This window comes from Polyodon spathula, chromosome 1 (genome assembly GCF_017654505.1).
Source record: "Polyodon spathula isolate WHYD16114869_AA chromosome 1, ASM1765450v1, whole genome shotgun sequence".
NCBI lineage: Eukaryota > Metazoa > Chordata > Actinopteri > Acipenseriformes > Polyodontidae > Polyodon > Polyodon spathula.
Window position 1 is genome coordinate 3,469,216 of NC_054534.1, and position 26,629 is coordinate 3,495,844.

Genomic DNA, 26,629 nt, shown 5'->3' on the forward strand with positions numbered 1-26,629 from the left:
TCCAGAGTAGACAGGTTCTGGATTGCAGAGGGTATCCCACTATTCATTTCAATAGGGATTTGATCAGGACCCACAAGTCATGCTGACATGTGGAAGGAATGCCGGTTTATAGAGCAGCTGGAGTACACAGGTTTTACTATATACCATAAAATCCTGCTTAACATTTAAAGAAGTTTAAAATTAATTACAATTGTTATTTGAATTGAGTTGCAGACGAGCTGTAATTACAGAGTGTTGCACTTCAGTGAGGACTGTATGGTCCACTTCTGTTTACAAATGTATACAACTATACAAGGCAATAAAAATTCCATCTGGACTCCAAACCTATCCAGTGTTTTATAACTGTGTGTTGTGCAAGAACATATAAAACACAAGCCTACACAGACTCTACAGCAAGCTCCTCAGGCAGTTCAGGTGATAGGATCCACACGATTAACAGCATTGCCATCATTTACTGCAGGCAACACACTATAAATCTGCAATGCATTACAAAAAGACAGACCTGCATTAAACAGTGGTGATATGAGGGCAGTTTCAGAGCCGGTGTGATGCAGTGATTTGAATCAACTTTGTTGGCAACACTGTTAGTGAAATGTTAAAAAAATCCATCAACTTTATGTACACACAGCAAACCAGCAACCTTGTCCAACTTGTGACAGATTCAAAGCTTAAGCTTTGCAGTTTCAACACGCAGAAGGAAATATTCCAGATGGCAGTAGTCAAATTGCATTTAGTACTTTATAGGAGTTGTACATACATTATATATATATATATATATATATATATATACACACACACACACACATAATACCAGTCAAAAATTTGAGTACACTTTCTGGAAACTAGGTTTTTTTCATAATTGACAATGTTTTACGTCGTGTAAATACTTGAAAATGAAAACATGTTACAGTATACAAAACAAAACATAAGGAGTATCAAAGCAATGTTCAAGAAAATTGAAAATTGTGTCTAAATTGTGGATTCCTCAAAATAGGCACCCTTTGCCTTAATAACAGCCTCACAAACACGAGTCATTTGGTTAAGAAGTTTCAGCAGGAAATCACCTGACATGTCTTCCCAGCTCTTCTGCAGCAATTCCCAGAGATGCAGGGCACTTGTGGGTAGCTTTGCTTTGACTCTTCTGTCCAGTTCGTCCCATACAAGTTCTATGGGATTGAGGTCTGGAGAATGGGCAAGCCAGGTCATTAGATTGAGTTGTCAATCTTTAAGACAAATCGCAAGAACTTTGCAAGTGTCTGTAACTGCTGTGGCCAAGACCATCAAATGATTTGAAGAAACTGACATTCATGAGGACTGAACAAGGTCAGGCAGGCCAAGGTTGACCTCAGAATCAGAGAACAAGTTCATTCGAGTCACAAGTCTGCGAAACCGGCGATTAACTGCCCCTGAATACAAGCTCAACTAAATGCTACTAGAAGTACAGATGTTTCAACATCAACTGTTCAGAGGAGATTGCGTGAAGCTGGCCTATCTGGAAGAATTACTGAAAAGAAACCATTGTTAAGCATGCAGAATAAGAGGAAGAGACTTGCCTGGGCCAGAAAACACAGAAACTGGACGTTTCAGGAGTGGAAGTCGATCTTATGGACTGATGAGTCAATATTTGAAATATTTGGGTCCAACTGCTATTTGTAAAAAGTATTTGTAAAACGCACAGAGGGTGAGCGCATGAGTTCTGCATGTGTGGTTCCCACTGTCAAGCAAGGAGTGGCAGTGTCATGGTCTGGGGTTTCTTTGCTGGTGACAGAGTTGGTGATCTTTAACAAGTCCATGGCAAGCTCAACCAACGTGGCTATCATAGCATACTGCCAAATGTTTTTCAGGTTCAAGTCCAGTAAAACCCTAATGTAAGTCTTCCTGAGGCACATGGCCCATGCTGAGAGGACTGGTGGGGTGGTTGGCAACCCCTGCATCACACTTACAATGTATCCTGAGACAATTAAAAGGGCAATGTGAAAGCAGCTTGAGAACGGCCTCCATGCACAGGATTGTTCGGAGATTGGCATGCCATTGAGACTTGGTCTTTTATAATTAAGAATAGTGCTTTTGCAGTTTCCAATTGAGAATAGCTACATGGAAAAACCCCAGCCCATCATTTTTGAATGCAGGTCACACGCTTGGTTCTAAAAAGGGAATGAATCGCATTTAAATGTCAGTGACATCAAACATTGATATTTGCTGAGCCTGAGTCTCTGTGTTTATTATTTCTTTGGTAGTTACGTTCCAATCACCAGCAGTACATGCTCCAGTGCGAACGGAGAGCCTGATCTGAAGGCAGATACTGGAATGAAAAGGGTTCAAGTGCTGCATGGGTAAAATGAACTCACATGATATGCCATCTAATCCAAAGGAAACTCCAAGATGATCTCAATGTTTAAGTGCAGGTTTTAATAACTTACAAATTGAGTTTTAACCAAGGATAATAATGTATTTGGTGCAAAATACATCTAAATCCTTCTCTGCTTTTAGCTTGCAGATAGACGTGTATCTCCCTTTATTCTAAATCAGTTACAAATCTATTGATATACACTGAAATGTGTAATTGGAATAATAAAATACCATTCTTGTGTTGGTTTTAAAGTTGTTATAGATCTGGGTATGTGGAAGGGGTGTGGGTAATTCACTGACTAGGAGACAGACAGGTGTACTTGAAAACACCACACAGGTGCCCAGTTTTATTTTCAAACAGTTCTTGCTTTTTCCGGCAGAGGGCACTGTTGACCGTGGGCTGCCTATCAACGATGATAGACAGCACCACGGAAATACCACAGCTGGTACGTGAACAGCAAATGCACTCGCAGGTGCTCAAAGAAATAATAATGAAAACAGAAGGCGAAAAGAACAATGGAAAATAAAACAGTAATAAAACTACAAATAAAAGGTGCTGCACTCGGCACCGTTATCCCGGTCGTCGCTACCCGCACGACCCGGATCACCGTCCTACTCTGTAGGCTAACTAGCCTGTTCTGTCACAATACGCCGGGGTCTGCCCAAGGGTTCCCCGCTCTCTCTGTCTCGCTATGAAACTCTTATTTCGCCTGATTCCCGGTCCTGGATCAGTGCTCCTGCACTCTCGTTGTGTCTAAGTGGGCAGACCTGAGGAAACAACGGAGCGTTAATTTATAGGGCTAACAATCTCCCAAGTGCCTCTCAGCCATTCAGAGAGGGGGAAAGTCTACACACCCACTTTCCCACCTCCCCATGTCACTGCCATGACTCACAGGCGGTTGTTGGACGACTGCCGCCCTCTTCCTGCAGCCCGTGAACACGCCAGCAGAGTCAGCACAGATCTCTCCCTGTTACAGGGCACTACAGTATTTTACTGCTGAATACATAACAAGCTAGATGTGAACCAATTTTTTTACTCTGTACAAACTAGAACAGGAAGTGTTATTTATTAAAAGTAATAAAGCACAGTAAAGCATAGGTAAGCAGTGTAAATCCCAGAGAGGTTTGATTAGGTACAATGGCTCTCAAAAGTATTCACCCCCTTGGACTTTTCCACATTTTATTGTGTTACAACATGGAATCAAAATGGATTTAATTAGGAGTTTTTGCCACTGATCAACACAAAAAAAGTCCATAATGTCAAAGTGAAAAATAAAATCTACAAATTGTTCTAAATGAATTACAAATATAAAGCAGAAAATAATTGATTGCATAAGTATTCACCCCCTTTGCTATAACACACCTAAATAAACTCTGGTGCAACCAATTGTCTTTAGAAGTCACATAATTAGTTGAATGGAGTCCACCTGTGTGCAATTAAGGTATTTCACATGATTTCATTAAATACACCTGTCTCTGGGAGGTCCCACAGTTGGTTAGTACATTTCCTAACAAAAACTACATCATGAAGATGAAGGAACATTCAAAGCAAATCCGGAATAAGGTTCTTCAAAAGCACCAATCAGTGGTCGGATATAAGAACATTTCCAAGGCATTGAATATCCCCCGGAGCACAGTAAAGTTCATTATTAAGAAATTAAGAGAATATGGCACAACTGTGAATCTGTCTAGAACAGGCCATCCTCAAAAACAGTATCTGGGCGAGAAGGGCGCTAGGCCTATGGCAACTCTAAAGGAGCTACAGTCTTCCACAGCTGAGCTGGGTGACACTGTGCATATGGGAACAATAGCCCGGGTGCTTCACACAACTGGCCTTTATGGGAGAGTGGCAAAAAGAAAGCCATTGTTGAAAAAAACTCACATCAAATCTTGGCTAGAGTTTCCCAGAAGGCATGTGGGAGACTCTGAGACCAAGTGGAAGAAGATTCTATGTTCTGATGAGACCAAAATAGAGCTTTTTGGTGTCAATGCTTAGTGCTATGTTTGGAGCAAGCCTAACACTGCACATCATCCTGAGAACACCATCCCTACCGTGAAGCATGGTGGTGGCAGCATCATGTTATGGGGATGCTTCTCTGTGTCAGGACCTGGAAAGCTTGTGAAGATAGAGGGCAAAGTAGATGCATAAAGTACAGAGAAATCCTGGAGGAAAACCTTATGAAGTCTGCAAGAGACCTGGGATTTGGGAGAAGATTAATCTTCTAACAGGACAATGACCCCAAACATACAACCAAAGCCACACTGGAGTGGCTTAAAAACAAAAAGGTCAATGTCCTGGAGTGGCCCAGTCAAAGCCTGGACCTCAATCCAATTGAGAATATGTGGAAAGAGTTGAAAATTGCTGTTCACCAAAGGTCCCCATCCAACTTGATGGAGCTTGAGCAATTTTGCAAAGAAGAATGGGCAAAAATTGCAGTGTCCAGATGTGCAAAGCTGGTAGAGACTTATCCAAATAGACTCATGGCTGTAATTGCTACCACAGGTGCCTCTACCAAATATTGACTCAAGGGGGGTGAATACTAAATTATTTTCTGTTTTGTATTTGTAATTAATTTAGAATAATTTGTAGATTTTATTTTTCACTTTGGCATTATGGACTTTTTTTGTGTTGATCAGTGGCAAAAACTCCTAATTAAAACCATTTTGATTCCATGTTGTAACACAATAAAATGTGGAAAAGTCCAAGGGGGGTGAATACTTTTGAGAGCCACTGTATATTTTAAAAAAAGCATGGCAGAGCATGGTAAATGCAAAGCAAATGCATGTGAAAAGGAAACTGCAAAGTGACTGTGGTTTTCACTCTAATAAGTCATGGAGCTGATGAGGTCAGTTGATAAAAACAGAAGGCAGATCTGGGGTTTAAACCCTTAAAAGAAGGAGACTTTGTGAAAAGCAGCATCTCTAGCAGTGTGGCAAACACTCTGTCTTTAAATGTAGCGAAAATATCAGGTTTGTTCCTATTTGTATTATTTAAACGTTAACCCTAAAAGCAAACTAATGTGTAGATACTTCACAAAAGCCTTGAAAATACATTGCTTCCTTGAAAATGCATTGCTTCCTTAAAAATGCATTGCTTCCTTGCTTCCTTGAAAATCCCTTTTTAAAAAAAAATACCCATTTGTTCCTATTTGTGTGTATATGCACGTCTTCGGTTTGTACAAGTAAAACTTTATACATATACAGTAGAGGTAATGTTATCCACAGGGACAGTATTAGGCTGTGTCCCACTGTGCATATTTACACAGTGCTTGATGCTACAGTAATGCTGCATTATAAATCTCTGCTGAGATTCTGTGCTGCTGTTCTGTACAGTACTTATCCAACTTCTATGTTGAAAAAATACATGGAATTATATAGATAGATAGATAGATAGATAGATAGATAGATAGATAGATAGATAGATAGATAGATAGATAGATAGATTTGTATCAGATGGCAATAACATCACATTAAAACTAGCTATGCTGTTCAATTAATGTTATTATTCTTAATATACACTTTAGGTGCTTTAAAAAAGAAAATGCCAGCCACTTGAGGTCAGAGAGGTTAGTAGGTCCTCCTGGAGTGGATATCGGCTTGTATCGTACAGCACCCTAAACAAGATTCTCTCTCTCTCTCTCTCTCTCTCTCTCTCTCTCTCTCTCTCTCTCTCTCTCTCTCTCTCTCTCTCTCTCTCTCTCTCTCTATATATATATATATATATATATATATATATATATATATATATATATATATATATATATATATATATATATATATATATATATATATATATATATATATATATATATATATATGTATATATGTATATATGGCCCTGATTTATGACATTTTTCAGCAGTATTAAGTAGACTGCAGCTCTTAGCACCATGGTGTTAATTACAGTCCTGACATTATTGGTGCTGTTACTCCAGCTGCATGAGCTGTTAATGTAACACCCTTCACAGACAGTGAAGTGACTGGTCTGGTGCAGCGTGAACACTCAGAGCATGGACAGACTAAGGATCGATTCCCAGTCTCCCGGGTTAGAGACCCAGCACTCTGGGGTATATATTGTACACTGTGCTTTAGAGCATTAGAATAATTAATAAAGGGTCAAATGAAAATGAAATATCTAACAGTGTATATCTGTCCGTGTTACTGTCTGTAAAAATATGAAAAAAAACTCAGGAAGGTTCATGTTTTGTTGATGACGCTATTTACATCTATGGCTGTTTAGATAAATTGTATAGACCCACTGTCTGCCTGCCTGCCTGCCTGTCTGCCTGTCTGTCTGCCTGTCTGTCTGCCTGTCTGCCTGTCTGTCTGTCTGTGCTTATCAGAGCTCAGACTTGTCTTTAACTTGCTCAACTCAGTTCATAGCAATCAGTTCATGATGTGCTTTTACATTGAAATGTATAGACACATCAGTACTGACGAAGGCATTACCTTTTCTACATACCTGACGTTTCTTACAGTATGTGTTTTACCAATGAAACAATATGAATCTTAAACCAGGTTTTCTCAAAAGTTTAAAACCTGGATACCCAGTAATTGATTAGTTCAACATTTTCAAAAGATTATTGAGTTTAAATTTCCTTGTCTCTCGTTTTGTTTTGATTGAAAGTTTTTTTTTTCCCCTTCCGTCACAATTAATGATGACTTTTGCAGTGTTTTACGTTCAAGATGATTTATTTTAACAGCATTGTTTAAATAATTAAAAGAAGCAACTTTGTAAAAACAAAGCAGCGTGTGTGTGAGTCTCTTTAGAATATATTGTCTTTGAAAGAAAGTGCACAAAGCAGAGTGTGTGAGTCTCTTTAGAGTATATTGTCTTTGAAAGAAAGTGCACAAAGCAGTGTGTGTGAGTCTCTTTAGAGTATATTGTCTTTGAAAGAAAGTGCACAAAGCAGTGTGTGTGTGAGTCTCTTTAGAGTATATTGTCTTTGAAAGAAAGTGAACAAAGCAGAGTGTGTGAGTCTCTTTAGAGTATATTGTCTTTGAAAGAAAGTGCACAAAGCAGAGTGTGTGTGAGTCTCTTTAGAGTATATTGTCTTTGAAAGAAAGTGCACAAAGCAGAGTGTGTGTGAGTCTCTTTAGAGTATATTGTCTTTGAAAGAAAGTGCACAAAGCAGAGTGTGTGAGTCTCTTTAGAGTATATTGTCTTTGAAAGAAAGTGCACAAAGCAGTGTGTGTGAGTCTCTTTAGAGTATATTGTCTTTGAAAGAAAGTGCACAAAGCAGAGTGTGTGAGTCTCTTTAGAATATATTGTCTTTGAAAGAAAGTGCACAAAGCAGTTTGTGTAAGTCTCTTTAGAGTATATTGTCTTTGAAAGAAAGTGCACAAAACAGAGTGTGTGTGAGTCTCTTTAGAGTATATTGTCTTTGAAAGAAAGTGCACAAAGCAGAGTGTGTGAGTCTCTTTAGAGTATATTGTCTTTGAAAGAAAGTGCACAAAGCAGTGTGTGTGTGAGTCTCTTTAGAGTATATTGTTTTTGAAAGAAAGTGCACAAAGCAGAGTGTGTGAGTCTCTTTAGAGTATATTGTTTTTGAAAGAAAGTGCACAAAGCAGAGTGTGTGAGTCTCTTTAGAGTATATTGTCTTTGAAAGAAAGTGCACAAAGCAGTGTGTGTGAGTCTCTTTAGAGTATATTGTCTTTGAAAGAAAGTGCAGTTCCAGGTTTGGCCCTGAATGTCAATGTATGTGGAGGCTGTATTTAGCTGTGCCATGGTTTAGATCAATGGAATAATCCCCACTGTCTCGTTATCTGGGGCTCCATGGCTAGACAGCAACAGCAATTACAAAACATAAACCTTACAAAATACACCTGACACACGTCCAGAAAGATCTGTCTCCTAAGAACGAACAATAGAAACTCTAGTCTAGTTTACTGTGGCGCAACAGGGAGAAAAAAACAGAGCACTATTATTTTTACCCTTTAATCCGTGCAATAACAATGGGCTTAACCTGCTTTTGTTTTTTAATGGCTGTGCACTGTGCCTGATAGCATGCAATAATATTGGTACATTGCGTGTGGTTATCACAAGCAAGGGTTTAACAGCACTGGGGGACAGATGCCCTGTCTGACACAGTTACACTGGGCTGCCACTCACTTTCAGAGAAAATAAAAAGTAGGTGATTTATTACAGAATTTTTCCAGCTCCAGCACTACAGCTATGGCCCAGAGTTTTGCATCACCTAGAATTTTAGGATTGAGACATCTTATTTTTTTCATTTTTTTACTATCTGAACATAATTTAGATACTTTATTTTAACATCATGTAATAAAAAAACAAAAACAAAACTATAAAATTGTATTGCAAAGGTTTACCAGAAGCCATAATAGTAGTACAGTATTTATTGTTAGATTTTGAAATGTCACATTATTGTTTTCAGTTTTTCGTTAAGCATATGGAAAACTACAAAGCCGTATGCAATTCAATATGTTAACAAAAGATTATGCAGCAAGTTTCATTCGACTTTATGAAGCAACATGAATTCATTATATAGGGTGTTACAAAACTCTTGGCCATAGCTGAAGTTATTATACACCATCGGATTCTTCACATTTTTAGTTATAGCCTCAAAACCTGAATTAATGCTAAATGAAGTGTCTTCCATTGAAGACATTGAGAAAGACTACTAGTCTAGAACTGTACTGTGTGTTTCTTTTACTATATGAGAAGCAGGCTTTGTTTCACAATGGTTTTTATTGTCTCGTTCAAAGTAATTCTTAGGTTTTGAATATTCACTCTCTTATCAAAGTAGTTTATAGGGATGAGAACACTTCAAAATTATTTTTGTTTCTCTCTTTGACAGTTTTCCAACATAACATAACATGTTGATAAATCATTTTTTTTATACCCAATTACTTATTCCCTAAGGAGTGATGCTGTTGCATTAATCAAAAACTTACAAGGTTACTGTGGTTACAGAACCTTTTTGTACTATAAAATGCGTATGGCATGTTCCAAAAGGCATTAAAATCAGCCTTTGCTATTAAAATAAGCTTTGGAATTCCACATAACAGCAGTATTATACAGTAGTTGAGATTAAAGCGATACAGTACAGTGGACAAGGTTAAAGTTTTCAGTCTCAGAGGGACATGCTTACGTTTACCATTCTCATGAGTTTCCATCTCCAAGCAGAACCTCTGGCAACACTTGCAATTGGTCCGTGATTGTTCTGTATTTGGAGTTCAGTTGCTCCGCAGATATCTTAGAGTTGCTTCATTGCACAGTTACTGATCTGCAGTTGAACCTCTCCCTCTGTACAGCAACTGTTCAGGGAACAGCGAGATTGCAGTTCATTTTCGGACGTATCCTGAAAACTGCACCACTGCACTGCATATTGCCTCTGCAGATTACCTTTAAGACAGATACAAATAATGTATTGAAGCATTGTCTTCTGCAGTCCATGTGGTTTAATAAAAGGTTGCATCAAGTTGTTTGCAGAGGTTCAAATGTATGCCTTATATCCCCTTTCTGTCACAACTTTTACACTTTTGAGCCTGACAGTATGTGTTCAGACTAGACTGAGTTAACAGCATGCAGTTGTCAGAAGGGGGTTTTGGTATTGTGCCCCGTCTCCAGACAACACACACACAGGTGTGACAACACAAATGAATAAGGAGAAGGCGAAAGGAGAAAGGAAAAAGGAAAACAAAAGACTTTAAGGAAAAACTACAAAATAAAGGGTGCAGATTTTTATTTTGAACGTTGCTCCCTCTAGCGGTGGAAGCTCCAAGAATCAGGCACTGCTCTATACCCTCTCCTGTGTACTGTGGGTCGGCTCAGTCCCGCTATGCTAACTATCTAAAATAGTTGAACTGAAAGAATCATTAGTGCGTGGCTTGCTTTCACCATCGGTCCTGGATCTCATGCTGGAGCTGCTGCACTGTCTCTCCAACTCGCTGCTCCAGAGTTTCTCGTTTCCCATTTTTAGGTCAGAATTCCACCGGGAAGTCACTCTCCCCCGTACTTCCTGCCTGAGCCAGAGAGGATACAAACAGTGCCTTTTTATTCAGTCATACACCCCGTATAGTCCCACCCCCCCCAGCCAATGACAGAACATCAGCCAAATTCCTCACAGCTGATTCCTGTCAACCAAGCATTGCCTGATAGCGTGGGAACACACGGGGTATCTGAACCCCCCACACTCACGTATGCGCTCAACGACCAGTCCAGATCCCTCCCCTCTCACAACACTAATAAAATATTCTTGAATATCCTCGTACAATCTGATGTTAACTGCAGGGATTTGAAATACCTCTAGATAATATCACATCTGAATATTCAGAAAACACCTATTACCTATGTAATAGATTATACAGTATGTCTGTGACTTGGGGAAATATCTCTGGTTGCAAATTCCGAGAAGGTAATCTGCCTTTACGACTCTTGCATTCAGTTGATAAAAAGCTTGGTCTAACTTTTTAGAGGTTAACTTGACCCAACAGTGAAGGTATCACACTAACCCTTAGCTGGAGTGTCCATTTCAAAGCAGTCAGAAAGAGGCAAAACGTACTGTTAATTTAAACTGTTAATTTAAACACATGATTAATGGGTAAAAACACAGTTAAATCCAGACCTGCAGTAGTGCCTGCTAGTAACTGTTAGTAAAGTATTTTTCAATGTCTTTAAACATTTACACGTTTGTCATTGGATTTATAAGGTTTCTTTTAGTATTTCTAAATCAAGTACTGTTTGGTAGTTATTAGTAATAAAGCAACACGACTCAATCCCGTTGCTCTTTGTACAAGTTCATTTGTTTTCATCACTCAGAGTCAGTGCTGTTATATTGAGAGTTGAGGTCTGGGAGTAAGAGATGCCTCTGCAATGTCAATGCATGTACAGTACTTGTAGTTCATCCCCGTGCTCTTCAATTGGGAAATACAGCTGATCTGTAGGAGCTCAGTTATGCAGTCCTGGACAGGAATACAGCTTGTGAAACCGTCTGGAGGTCAACTAGTGAATCTGAATGAACAGAGGCACCTTTGTATTTGAGATTCACCACCTCAGTAAAACTCCCTTTAATACTTAATCTCACAGGTCTGTGGATACATATATTAGGGGATGGATGGGAAATCAGCTCACTTGCTTCTGTTTGCTGTGAATTAAGTAACCTGAAATCTATTTATTATTTAATTAAAATGTATCTAACACATTAAAGTGCTATAAGTAAGTATTTTCACATGCTTCATATGATTTCTGATGGAAATAAATATAACAAAATCAATTTTAAAGACATATACTGAATTACATTTACACACATATTCCAAAATACACCCATGGTAGGGCAGGGGCCTTCCACAGGTAATTATTGTAAATATTTGTTAACACATGTGGAATGTGGCCAGGTGCTAATGATTCATTGTTGATCAATTACACCTGGTCACATGCTATAAAACAGGAGCTGGGAGACAGCCAGAGAGTTAGTTTAGGAGAAGGGCTGAGAGCAGCAGGTTGTGTCCTATGCTGCAGTGAGATAGAATGTGTTTTGTTTTTGGTTTACTTTGATTATTTAAACCTTTTGTATGTATTTTTTCTGCGCTCTGCTATTCCCACCACCAGCCTCGACTGTCCAGCTACCAGCTATAGCAACCCCCTGCAGACATGTACTTCTTATGCTCCCTCCTGGCCGGCCTCCCTGAGTCCGCCACCAGCCCACTCCAGCTCATCCAGAACTACAGTCAGGAGAGCACTCGATCACGGCAGAGGAGGGTATAAAGAAAAACAAACATCGTGTTCTTCCAATTGCTTGGTGATTAAGCTGCCGCAGTCGTGCTCAGCTGTAAAACGCGGTAGACGCCGAACACCACTGCAAGTGAAATGCTGCAGTATAAATATAAAATGAACGGCATTCAAAAAGTGACGCATACTGTAGGGGGACATTGACAAAGTGTCACCAAATTGTCACACCTTTTTTCCTGAGATGAGAAGAAACTGTCCCGTTGAAGTTCCAAACTTTGATATAAACAGCTGAAGTATTTATTTCAAAGACTCTTAGGTATTCTTAAGTTGTTTATTTCTAGTTTTGTAACATGTACAGCAACATTTAAGAAAGCAGAAGGATAATTCCAGTGTGGTAATTCAGAAGGAAGTGATCTCTTGTTAAAATATGAATGTAAGGCTGTAATCATAAGTCTTGGAAATAGCTGTTCTGTACCTAATAATAGATTTGGGGACATCAGTTTTAAAATGGCTTCTTCTCGCCAGGTTATAAATATTGATAACTGACCTACTTGCGTTTCTTCTCATTTCTGACACATGCATGGAAGTGTCAGAAATGGGAAGAAAAGCAAGTACTTTTGAAGGTGTGTTTCCAGGGCATTTCAGTACTGAGTTTTACTTTCTGAAGGTGCGCACATCTCGTGGCACAGTAGCTGACATGCTTTCAAAGTGTCTACTCCCCATGGTTATTTGCCTGAAAGTTGCCTTATATCTTATGGTCATAAGCTCTGATGAAGACATTTTGAATTGTGATTAATTCGGGCAGGGTGTATTTAGCTAGGCCAGAACAGTTAAAAGTGTAGGCAAGAAGTAAGCTGCACCTTAAAGATAGAGCGACACTAATGTTGACACAGTGTTTAACAGAAGAGAGAAACAACTGAACCACCAACTCCTCCCACTGCTCCTGGGGTTTATTTTTACATGCAGTGGATACAGTGGTTAGAGGCCAAGGTGATACAGTCTTTTTCCTTTTACTGTTAGCTCCAGCTTATTGTTTTTTATCTGTTTGTTGGCTTGTTTGTTTGTTAATCAGGTAAGGTCACTGGAACTTGGTCTCATAAGGTCCAATTTTCAGGAAGACATCTTTGGAGGTATTCAGTTCTAGTTCTGATCAGGGCTTATCTGCAGTGAACAGCAAAAAGTACACATTTGGCAGGAAGTTGAGCCTGGTCAAGGGCATTGTGGGGGTTGTAGTTTCTTAACCGGCTCGTCTCTATTGGTGCTGGAACGCAAGTGTACAAATAAAAGATAAATTCCAGTCTTGAGTAAACCAAGGCTAGATAGCTTCATAATGAACCTGAATGCCAGTGAGACGATATATGATTGTAACACTACATGCTTATCAGCTGCTCAGTGTTATAATTTATGGATTTTCCAAAGTTGGAAGCCTTAATCAGAACCAAGTGTACTTTGCTTATGAGACCCAGTGGCATAAATGTAGAGCTGACTTTTCATGAAATGAACGACGGCATGTCTGCCTGTGCCATCAACTGCCTTACTGAGCCCCACGCACACAGCGAATACAGAGAGTATGCAGCGACTGCAGACAAAAGAAGTAGAGAGGATATCATTACCCAGTATAAAACAATTGGGCAGTCTGGTTATTTACATATTGCATCTTTTGTTCTTTAACCTGCTCTGCATTTCAATGCTTATGCTAATATATATTAAAAAAAATAACATTTTTGGGGCTCTGTTAAATTATCCTTTGTAACATGAATCTAGGTTTGGATAATTCTGCGATTTGGTGGGGTTATGTTTCAGGAGACTTGATTCCGTTTTATTGAAACTAACTTGTTATGCCGCATCTGAGGCCTTGCTTTTGGAAAACAGAACACAGCCATTGTAACAGAGCCCTGAAATAATGTAAATGCCTGTGACAATGTGAGTGGTACATCTGTCTCATAAGATCATAAGACTGTAGGAAAACGAGCCATCAGTGCTGGTCCGGTTCCTAGCAGCTGAGTGATCTCAAAACACTGTCTAGTCTTTAAGGAGCCCAATGATTCAGCATCAACAACATGGCTGGGTAATAACCTCGTCACTCTCTGTGGAAGTGTGTAGCCACTTATTTTCCTCCTGTATCCTCTGGTCCTGGTTTCTGTATTGCGCTTAAGGTATTGGCTGTGGTTAATTTTGTCAACTGCTTTTTTTAGATTTTAAAGATTCCAATCAATTTCCCCTGATTCTTCTTTGTTCTGGCTAAATAAATTCAAAGATACCTGATTTCCTCCCAATTTGTGAACGGTGGTATTGCTTGGCATGTCGAAAAATACGGGGGTCTGATCAACATATCTGATCTGTTCAAGCTGGTATTGTTTGTTAGAACAGAGGCTAATAATGAAACGTTGAAATTGTAAAAGCTTCTCTTCAAATTCCTCAGGAAGTGAGAAACACTTCTTAGAAAATGGCTGCCTGTATGTCATGGATGATTCGAGGTCAGGCAGTGACGTTTTGGTTTGTCTTTTCTCAGCAGTCAGTCACGTTGCTGCTTGTATATTCAGGCAGTGATATATTTTTTCGTCTTTTCTCGGCAGTCAGTCACGTTGCTGCTTGTGTACTCGGGTAGTCATGTCTTTTGTTGGTATCACTATATTGTACTCGAATTTAAGAAGCAGGCTATTTTTGAGAAGAAAAACATTATTTAAAAAGTGAGTCTTAAATTCAAAGGAATGGGCTATGTCAGGAGCAACACATGAGCATGTATATCATGGCACGGATATTAGAAAATACATATACAGTGTTCCCTCGCTATAAGGCTCTCTGTTATAGCATGCCTTGGATATAACGCTCCTACAGTATGCCCCCCAATTCCCTATACAGTACTGGAGTTCAAACTGTAAACAACTTCTCAGTCTAACTTCCGTTTCTGTCTCTCCCTTTTGATACAGCATCTAAACTGAAGAAAAGCTGAGTTGGCACTTTATAACACAGACATCTTATTCAGCATTCGTTTAATAACTAAATAAATATTAGGCCTATTACGTCGTTGTCTTTCATATTGCATCTTTTGTTCTTGAACTTGCTCTGCATTTTAATGCTTATGCTAATAGATATTAAAAAAAAGAACATTGTGGGGCTCTGTTAAATTATCCTTTGTAACATGAATCGAGGTTTGAATAATTCTGTGATTTGGTGGGAGAGGAGCTGTGGCGAGAGGAGCTGCGGCTTTCTCCTGCAGACGAGACGCTTCAGCTTCGCTTCAGCCCCGCTCTGGCAGCCGAACCAGGGGTGAGCCCATACCTTCTTCCCCTCTCCTGACGGCACACTTACGGCACACTTCAAATGTAATTGAAATAGCTATTTCACATTTCTTTACTATTGTATTGTGTTTGAAATCATTCCCAGTGCTTCTGGGTTCTGTAGCTCCCAGAGCTGCCTTTCTCTGGCTTTGAGCTTGTCTGGAGTATCCTAAGTGCCAGGAGGGAACATCCTTCCTCATTCCCTTAAAGTCATGTGACAAGGTGATCTTTCAACTCTGCCGGCTCCACCTACTCTACATACAGTGAAAGTCTACACCCCCTTTCAAAATTTTCACCTTCAATCAGTGTAGATGAAGGGGAGACAGGTTAAAGAAGGATATTAAGTGTGTCAAGAACTGCAACGCTGCTGGGTTTTTCATGCTCAGCAGTTCCCTGTGTGTATCAAGGATGGTCCACCACCCACAGGACATCCTGCCAACAGCAGGCCAGTGGTCGAAAATGGCTCATTGATGAAAGAGGCCAAAGGAGGCTGACACGAATTGTGCAGAGCAACAGACAGGCTACAGTTAGTCAACTGACAGTCCAATACAACATTGGTGCCAAAAGACCCATAAAAGAATGCACAACTCGTCGTACCTTGACACGAATGGGGTATGGCAGCCGACGACCTAACAGAGTTCCACTTCTTTCAGCAAAACATAAGAAACTGCGGTTGCAGTGGGCTAAGGAATGAAAACAGTGGACACTGGAGGATTGGAAAAACATTGCCTGGTCTGATGAATCCTGTGCTGTTTCACGCTGATGGGAGGACTAGGGTGGACTAGGGAGACTAGAAAACCACATGAGTACGTGCATCCATCATGCCCCGTGTCAACATTGCAGACTGGTGGTGGTGGTGTGATGGTGTGGGGTGTGTTTTCATGGCACACATTGGGCCCCTTGATAAAAGTGAAGCAACATTTGAATGCCACAGGATATCTGAACATCACTGCCAATCAGGTGCATCCCTTCATGGTAACAGTGTATCCATCTGCTAATGGATTTTTTCAGCAGGATAATGCCCCATGCCACAAGGTTAGGATTGTCCAGGAATGGTTCCACGAACATGACAGTGAATTCAGCTTACTGCAGTGGCCTGCCCAGTCACCAGATCTCAATCCAACTGAGCATCTGTGGGATGAGATGGAACGAGCTATTCAGAGTAGAGATCCACTAGCAGCCAACTTGACACAATTGTGGGAAGCATTGGAGTCAACATGGGCCAGCATCCTTGTGGAACGCTTTCGACACCTTGTAGAGTCCATGCCCTGACGAATTGAGGCTATTCTGAGGGTGAAAGCGGGTGCAACTCAATATTAGGAAGGTGTTCCTAATGTTTTGTACACTCAGTATATGATCAGAAAAGTCATATAGCCTGAATACTATCACGGTTTCAATTTGATTGTCCGAACAATTCAATGATCTGAATAACGCCTGGTTAGTTTGGATAATAGGGGTTTTACTGTATAGTAAATTAGATTTGAAGCTCTGTACACTACTCTGTCAAAAGGTTTTGTTTTAAACAATCTCCCTGTTGTTACTCTCACAAATGGCCCAGGACAAGCGGATAGAAATATTAAAACAATTGGAATTTGCTGCCACTGTGGTACAGTTTATAAAAATAAACCTGTTTAACCTTTCCTATTAATCCTTGCAGACACTCCACCGCGATGCCTTTAAAAAAAGCACAAACAAACATGTTGATGCTTTAATTGGCTCTTGTCTCATTTAAACAGGAGAGCCATTCAGTAGCCATAACAAAGTATAGCAATAATGTCTAAGCTTATTTAAAATATGCTGCATAATTAGCCACAAGGGATTCTGGAACTATAGTCACAAAACAATTTCCAGCAATTACATTTTATAGTACTGATAAGTCGTTAGCGAAACAGCTGATATTCCAACATAATGACTGAAGCACACATGAAAGAAAAAGCTGGACAGAGAGTTGGACTGATCTAATTGGTTCAATCATGAACTATTAGCATTGCCAACCCACTATCATGTTAAGTCAATGAGTTCTTTCTGTTTTCCCACAACTGCTTATCAACAGCTCTTTCACCCAGCCCCAAACCAACTGAAATGCAAGGTAGCCTGTATTATAAAATAGAATTTAGCAGTAGAACCGTAATTAGAGGGCATTGCCGTCTGCGTTGACAGAGTCTAGAAGATGAGAGCCCAAAATGCAGGTAATATTATATACAACCTCCCATCTGTAGAAAATTCTGTTTTCCTGCAAATTATTACAAGCAACTAATGTGTACTCGTTAAACCAGAAGTATAGAGGAAGGAAATGAAAATTATTTCTGTGCTTTCCACTATATTGGCTGAAGAATGCCAGTAGCTGACGGTAATCAGGGTAACAAATCATAAATACATAATCATAGTAATTACAAGACAGTAAAGACATTTTTCAGAAGCAATTTCTCCTAAAAGCACAGAATTGCAATAAAGCCTGAGTAAAGCTGTTTATTATAGGTGATAAGCGATTCCGTTATTGTTATTTATTTATGCTAGATCACACTCTGTAATTGGGAAGGTGCAGCCTTCAGCATTGTGGCTTACTCTTGCGTGATTGCAACAAAAAACATTTCAACAGACATTTAATTAAAACTAACTGCAATAGAGAGAATAAACTGACTGTTCAGACATAACTTTTGAAATGAATCACATCCACTGTGTCAGACCGTGCCCAGCAAATCTAATGCTGTCATTACCAATAAGTCAATATGGGAAAATGTAAAGAGCTATCTGAAGACTTTAGGCAGAAAATTATTTTTTGTCATAAAGCTGGAGAAGGATACAAGATTTCCAGACATTTGAGTATCCCAATTTTGTTTCTATTATCGAAGTACATGACTCACGATACTGTCACAACGCTCCCTCGGTCTGGAAGAAAGAAAGTTCTTTCACCAAAAACAAGTAGTAGAATTGTGAGGAAGGTTAATAACAATCCCAGATTGACTGCCAAAGATATTCCAAGTGAACTGGCTGCAAGTGGGTCTGGGGTTTCCATTTCAATCACAGGCCAAGTATTGCATGATGAAGGTCTCAATGGTCGCAGGCCATGGAAAAAGCCTCTTAGATAAACGTCACAAGGACAATCTTATAAAGTTTGCAAAACAGTATTTGAATGATGGTTAGGAGTTCTGGTCAAAGGTTATGTGTAGTGATGAAACAATAATCATCAGTTATTTGTTCACTCTGATAGTCGTTACATTTGGAGACGGTCTAGTGAGGCGTACAAAGAAAAGAACACCATACCTGCTGTCAAGCATGGAGGTGGTAATATCCTTCTATGTGGCTGTGTTTCCTCTAATGGCACAGGAAATTTATTTCCAATACATGGTAAAATGGTTTCCATAGCATACCAAAAGATATTGGCCAATCATCTAAACCCTTCGGTACAAAACTTGGTTTAAAGCGCAACTGGACGTTCCAACACAACAGCGATCCAAAGCACACATCAAAATCTACCTCAGAATGGTTAAATACATTTAAAAAATTCTGGTATGTCCTGATCTGAATCCGATTGAGAATCTTTGGTATGAGATGAAGAAGGCTGTGCACAGGAGAAGTCCTCGGAATTTGAATGAACTGGAACAATTTTGTGTTGAACAATGGTTAAAAATCACTAAAGAAACATGCCAAAAGCTCATTGACAGACAGCCTAATTGTTTAAAAGAGGTTATTATTGCTAAAGGTGCCTCAACTAGCTATTAATTTAATTTTCCTTGTCAGGGTATGAATACTTTTGAATGAGTTTTTTTGGAGTTTTGGAGCAGAACATAAAAGGATATATGGACGGCAACAGCTAGCCAATTTTAGACCATTTTTTTACGGCACTTCATAGCCATTTTCAATAACATTACCAAGTCAGTAACACATAACATGAAGTACGTAAGTAACATTAACTATGGAAAACAAATACGACATTCTACTTTATAGCTCAAGAGATTATTTGCATGAAGTGTAGTCTATTCGTTACGAAGGAATTTTGTCTGTGTGGGTGGGTGTTTTTTTTTTTCTAAAATCAGAAGCACGCTACAAGGAAAGGCGCAAGTAAAAGATATTCATTTGTTTTCAATGTAAGATATAAGCAGTTTAAAAAAAAAAATAATTTAAATAATTTTCTGTGACACACCGAAAGACATACAAAATGTACACGTCTTACAGGGAGGCATAGATGATGATTTAAAAGATATTTCTGAGAGAGTAACATACCTTGATGCACATGCAGGGGGTCCTCCAAAGACCTGTTAACTTCCCAGTGTCAAAAATAAAGTGTTGCTGTCTCCAAAAATGCCTGAATTTCCACGCAGGTTCATCGGCACACCATTGGACTTTGATTTTGGTGACAACCTTGTTTTTTCAGATAATGCTTTTGTAAATTTTTGAACACTTATAATAGCACATTTTTGAAGCATAAACACGTTTTCATTACTACACACCGTTGGGGACAGTCACATCACAGGACATTTTGACTTTTTAAAGTGATATACATGAAATAATCCATCTTTACTTAAATGAAAGTGTAAGTTAGTCCATAGTGAGCAGTTTTATGGAATGGATAATTACAACATTTCAAAATATCACTTATTTTGCAAGGACATGAAAATGGTAGCATCTTGTCTTTAACCCTTTGACATTTTTGTCAAATTACTATTTGCTTTTTAGTATAATCTCAAAATACGACGCATCAGATGTATTACCATCTTTTTCCCATTGCATAAACAGTTTCTAGCAGTTTCTGATAACACAATACGACCCATCAGATGTATTACCATCTTTTTCCCCCAATGTAAAAAAACACAGGGTTAGCAAATTCTGGGAGGGATGCATATTGTGACGATACACCTGCAGGTCACATGCTTTAAAATGAAGCGCGAGAGGGATGGTAACAATTTAATCGAACTCAAATGCCCAGAAATCCAGAGGTGCTGCATTAACACCAGCAGAGTAGGGAAGCCCAGGTTCAAGCAGCAGCTGTGAGGCTCACCAAACATGTGTGAGTGCTGTTTTGTAAAAATGTGGCTTAAAATAAAATGCTGTATCCAAGAAATTTAGAACAATAATAACGAAAAGCGTAAATACAAATACACTTAGGTGTGTGTGTGTTGCACACATGCCGTTAATAAAATGCTCCGAAACACACACACACACACACACACACACACACACACACACACACACACACACACACACACACACACCAGAGCGATTATAAAGCAAGAAACACAATGCCAATGAAAGACGTGTAAAACTTCTTTACGGTCTGTTAAAACAACAAAAGAGTCTAAACAGGCGCATACTTAACAGTTAAGGAATTCCATGTTGATCAGTAACGCTTAAATAAATCCCAGACTGAACGCTTTCTATTCTTGTATCTAGGCAGCAGTCCTACTCAGAAGAAATGTGTTCAATAATTATAAACATCTCATCAAGACTATTTTATCCTGCAGGTTGCCGTAAGCCTTTAACAGAGAGGTTAATTACAAAATATTGATTAGAAAGCATTTGTCTGAGCACATGCAGTCTGATAAGAAGGATAGATAGTTACTTTGACGAGAGATCAGTGCCATTAAGTGCTTTATGTGCGGAGCTCTGACTGCTCAGTCTCCTTTTACTCACAGCTGAAAAACACAGTTTGAAGTTATAACCAATTGGGTTCAAGTCAGAGTCCAGTAGGTTAAGCGAGACAGGCCATATTGCACACAATCAGTGAGTGCGGTTCTAGTCTCACCAGTGCCACGTTTTTGAATGGGGAGTGCTGAATTGGCCCGAGTCTTTGCCTCCAGGGTTCAGTAGCTTGGTAACAGGCAGGTTGGCATAAAAATGGACTGTGTCGAGTTTGTTTATTCTTAATAAAGAAATACTTTATTGTTAGTGTTTGTCCTACATTATGTTCAGTTTGGGGAATCACTTTATATGAAGCCCAGAGCCTGGCATTCTTCACATCTTCAGGCCTCCTGATCAGCAGGTGGCTTTTAGTGTTTAGGTGACTTCTGAATTGGGCATCTGGGTAGAAATTAGAAAATGGTAGCAGAGTTTCATGAACATGTGACAGGGCGTTGACCTGTGAACTGGCGACCACACGATCCACAAGAGAGCATCATAACCACAATACCAAAGAACCAGGCTCATATGCACTAGCACTTACAAAGCTCAAGTCAAACAGTGTGCATATTTAACAAGACAGGAGGTGCTCAGCACTGGAAAAAAAAAAAAAAAAAATATATATATATATATATATATATATATATATACACACACACACACACACACACACACACATATATATATATATATATATATATATATATATATATATATATATATATATATATATATAGGGTAATCCCTTCTACTGATAGATGTTGTATTTCATCAAAAGCAGAAAACTACATATAAAAGAAGGCACTTATTGTCTGTCGGAAGCCTGGAAAGCATGAAGCCCGATTGCTAAGTGCATTTTCTTCATCCTGAGATTCAAGTAGTAGGTAATCATGGATGTCTTTCTAAAACCAAGTTAAGTCAATTACAATTACTTCAGTAATCCTAATGTAAAACAACAAGTCAATTATAATTACATTCCAATCAGCTTGTGCTTGAAAGCCCCTCTGCTCAATGCAGCTGCAGGGAGGCATATACACAAATGCAGACTTGTAGATTGTAGGGTTACTTGGTTGATTGTGACTGTGGCTTCTCTGGAAAGCTGCAAGCATCTAGTCGCATTTAAATGTAAAAGTGAGACTCAATGGAACAGATTTTATATGGAAGCTCTCTAAGAAAGTTAATTTCCAATGAAGAGTAACTTCAATTTGTCAATTCCGTGGAATCAATTCTTGTAATGTCACTGGAATGATCCCATATCCAAGCTCTGCACCTTTACAGTTAAGGCTTTTGGGAGACTGACTTCTAACCTCACCTTGGAGGGAGTGCATTGTGGGTCCGTGGTTACAGTGAGTACAGTTAGACCATTGAAGACTAGAAGGTAAACTCTGCAAACATACCGGACTATACAGGGTTGCTGTACCTGAATATCTGTCCAAATGCGAGGAAGGGGTACGGAATGTGTGATGTAAAAAAAAACAGGGCCTATTCGGATATGGACATGTCTTAATCACTGAAACAGTATTCTTCTCAGACTCAGGCAAGGAACATCACAGTACCTACAGTTTGACAGATGTATGCTCAGTACAGAATGCAAACTACTCTAGCCAGTTTAGAGCTGTTGATCAAGGCAGCAGTAACATGGAATAGACTGTATGTAATGGAAAAAAGAAAGAAAGGACTTACTGTATATTCACTGAGTGCCTTTTCATAGAACAACCACAGACAGCTACTGGGGTGGGAAGACTGTGCATTTGCTTTATAAAGACACAAAATGGTCTACTAGAGCGGTGGCTAGTTGCATAAAACAACTTAAGTTAAATTCTCCCTTTTCCACCCTAAGTGGTGGCAACTTAATACATTAAAGTCAATATCTTATCCATCATGTATCCTAATGTGTTATATTAAAAATTAATACTAGGGGTTTTATGCGTCAGAACATAAGCACATTTACAAGGAGGTCATTTGCCAGTGTCTAGGCTGATCCCATTGTTTTTAAGAAAAGTCCATTTCTCCCCAAGCTCCCTATATTTAAGGGAAGGGAGTAGTTAGATAAACCTTCACTGGGTTGTAATAAAGGTTTAGGGACATATTCCCAAAACTTTAATGATTGCTTTAAGGACTGTTTTTATAACAGTGTTTATCAACGTTCTCTGAGGTTAAACATTCTTTGAATAATGAGAATAAACTTGTAACGCTGTTTGAAATCTATGAACTGCAAACTTCATTTGGTTAATCAAAGTGGGCTTTCAAAAAACAAAACATTCCATTGAACAGTCCTTGTGTTTCCAAAGAGCCACATTTCAACAGCGAAATTGAAAATCCTGCTTTGATTCCTTGGGCTCCTACTGGAGTCCCAACAGTCATAAAAAGAAACAGACAATCTCTTCTCACAGCACTAGCAGCTAGTCGTCAGTGTGAGTGGGTGAGCTTTTACAGCAGCCTCCCCCGCTTAGCCCCATTGACACTGCCAGTGGGCGCCACGGCGCATTGGAAGGATAGTGCATTTAGGACTGGACTGTGTCTGAACAAGGATATACAGTGCAGTGATGTATCTTACATCATGACATATATCTACAAACTGTAATAGCAATTTTTTACCCCTTTATGCTGACTTAATTGCTGTTCTAGTTAGGTCCAATGAACCCAGATAAAAAAACTAGCTGCTGGAACACCCAGCATAACAAAGTCTAATAAGTGAAAGCATAGGTTACTGTTGTAAAGCTTAGTGAGATATGGTAAAGCATATTAAAAAAAAAAAGATGGCAAGCGATGGTAGACTCTGCTAAATGCATAGCATATTGGATGAATACTTTGATTGTTGCTCTGATGTGTATCCATCAGTCTGGTTGCTGGTCTCAGTCTCACTCTTGTCTGTTTCAGTATTACTTCATCATCGTCTTCGGCCACGATGGACAGAAGCCTCTGGAGCTGCGCACGGAGGAGGAGACTGACTGTGACGAGTGGGTTGAAGGAATCCAACAAGCCAGGTAGAGAGCACTGGGGATAACCTGGGGAAATGGGTTAAGCTCCATAACAATTCATACAGTCTTTACAAGGCAGTGTGTGGCTTATGGCAAAACCTTTTTACTCTCATTTTAAACGCTTCAAATCCACAAGGCAGCGAGTGTGAAACAAGTATGGTTTTGCTGCAGATTGTTAGTTGTTGGTAAGAATGCAGGTCAAATGGCTTTTCATATAGGAATATAACAGTGAAAAGACTGTGATGAAAGATTCCAGTAGAGCAGTTTCGTATTGCAGGTTGGCTCAAATCTAACAATTGCAATGCAAAATTGTTCTCCATCTTTACGTACTGCATATTTGAAATACCCAGGACTGTGGCTTGATCCTCAGCTACATTTTGGTGATCATGTAAATACAATTGTTTAAGAACTCACCCTAAATCTGTTTGAATTGATTGTATAGGCTACGGCTTTCATTGCCAAGCAATTACTACTGCCAGAGATAGAATATGTTGATACTGTTTACCAGTCAGCCCCAACTTCACTGTTGCTAAAGCTTGACATGTTATGTAATACTATGCAGTGTGATTACTTCACACACCATTTTCACCTGTATTCTACTTTATTGTCTCTTCCTCTAACTGTATTTCATGCATGCCTTATGCAATCATTATGTAACAGGCAGTGTTGTTACAGATTCTGTCCCATTGGTGAGATGAGACGAGGTTGAACACTCTGAAATTACAAATGTAGCTGAGCCCAGCTCTTCTGCATTGTGGTTAAGAAGCTCGCTTGCAGAGTGCAGGGTCGTCGGTTCACACCCAGCCTCCACCCTGTTAGAATTACAGTCATTTTATTCTCAGTTCATATCTTGCTAATTCTTTGTGTGATCCATGCATCCCTTGCATATTTCAAGCAGGATCCTTCTTTAACTTTTTGTCCAAGCTGTGCATGCAATCCTTCCTTATCTTGGGTTAACCCTTGCATAGTTCTTACTTTCAACTTGCATTTGTGGTCCTGCATGTCTAGCTTGATCCTAGCATGATCCTTGTGGTTTTAGTTTTTTTCTGTATGGGTTGATATAAAAATGTTATGATGGACACAATACTGTATATCTCCTGCCTTGTGACTCCTTGAGCATATTCCTGAAGAAAATAGCGTGAGAAGGGGTTTCAGTACATATGCATGGGTATTTTGTTGTAAGATGCTATTGATGCAGGTCATGGTGATTGACTTTTCCGTGGTACTGACACCTGTTTTGAGTTATTCCTATCTTTAATGATGGGGGAGGGTATGTCTGCTGCTGTCACCCATGGTGTGTTTTAAGCATTCACTGAAATGGAACATTTCATTCCACCTGTTATTACTTTGAGTGCACTCCATGAATGATGGAGACTCTCATCCTTGCAATTCTATCAGCTGACTGTGTAAACCTCACAGTGAACAGCCCTGTTATTATTAGATACAGGGCAGTAGTACTAGGCGATCAATCATTTTTAGAAGCTGAGCTGGAAATGTCAGAGAATCACAGTCTAGCTTTCTCCCTCCTTCCCGTCAGAACACATCTGCTTTGCTAACCCTGCTGTACATCATCACAGTTCTGACCTTGTGCTTGCCTGTGCATTGCCTGCCCACATCCTCCAGCCTTGCAGGGTAGTTTAAAAACAGTGGGCCGCTTTGAAGTGCTGTTGTGGAAAAAACACGAATCCTTACATATTTGAAAGCATCTGGCAACAGGTGTTGTATGTCTCTGTAAAAATGTTAACATATACTCTTATACCATAAGAGAGGGGCTTTGTGAGTTCTAATAATGCTAATCACAAAATAATAATCACAAAAATGAGACCCTTCATTAAGACAAGTGTGTTGACTTCAAGTGCTTCTACTATTATGCAGTTTCCTTATAAGACTTGACCATAGTTAAAGCATAGCAAAGTGTAATAAAGCAAAGTGAAAGCATGGTAAAGCATAATTAAACACTGTCAATATTAAAGTATGACACATTTAAAAGCTTCCAGGGTCAGAATGTGGGATTGCTTCCTGAATTTATTGATGTTAGTCATTTCAGCAAATGTCGTCTGGAGTTGGTTGGAAAAACAGATAAGGCCGCTCGTGGAGGAATCTTTGCCATTTGATACTTAAAGGGGAACCAAACAGAAAAAAAAAATACAGATCAGTGACGTCATAGAGTGAACACCTTTAGTGTTGGACATGGCAGCTGCAATAGAGACAGACTACGACAGCAGTTCTGATTCAGATTTGGTGTCTATATTCAGAAACAATGAACAATAAAGCCTTATGGAGCATCTATCTTCAGAACGCCTGATAGAGCCCTGTCGTTTCAAACCGTACGAAACGGATGGAACGGAAAATAGCAGCGATCAAGACAATCATTTAAACAATACTGACTGGTGAGATTTTTGCTGGGTACCATATCTTTGTGAAAAAAAGTAAGGCTATTACATACACACACAGGCTCAATGCGGTTATGAGTTCACCTTTTGCTTTTAATACGGTTTGTATGCACACACAGTTCTGTTACAAAGGGCAGTGACAACTGCACTAGTTAATCCTTTTCAGAGTAAGTATCAAGTGCGGTTCCCTTTCAATTCGATATACAAAAGCTGCCCTATCAGGGCCCTGCTGTGAGGGGGAAGTCCCTTCCACCTACTGTTGAAGAGGGACGTCCTCACAGTAGCACATCACCATTTTCTCTCTCATCTCTCTGAGAC

At 39.4% G+C, this 26,629-nt stretch overlaps 1 protein-coding gene across 5 annotated transcripts in view; it reads left to right on the forward strand.

Moving 5' to 3' along the window:
* Positions 1-26,629, forward strand: part of LOC121312786 (ras-specific guanine nucleotide-releasing factor 2-like) — a 90,596-nt gene that overhangs the window by 8,878 nt on the left and 55,089 nt on the right. For all 5 annotated transcript variants that reach the window (XM_041244548.1, XM_041244556.1, XM_041244575.1 and 2 more), the window contains exon 2: positions 23,818-23,924. In XM_041244548.1, coding sequence (XP_041100482.1) covers positions 23,818-23,924 — 107 coding nt within the window. The remainder of the gene's footprint in view (positions 1-23,817; positions 23,925-26,629) is intronic.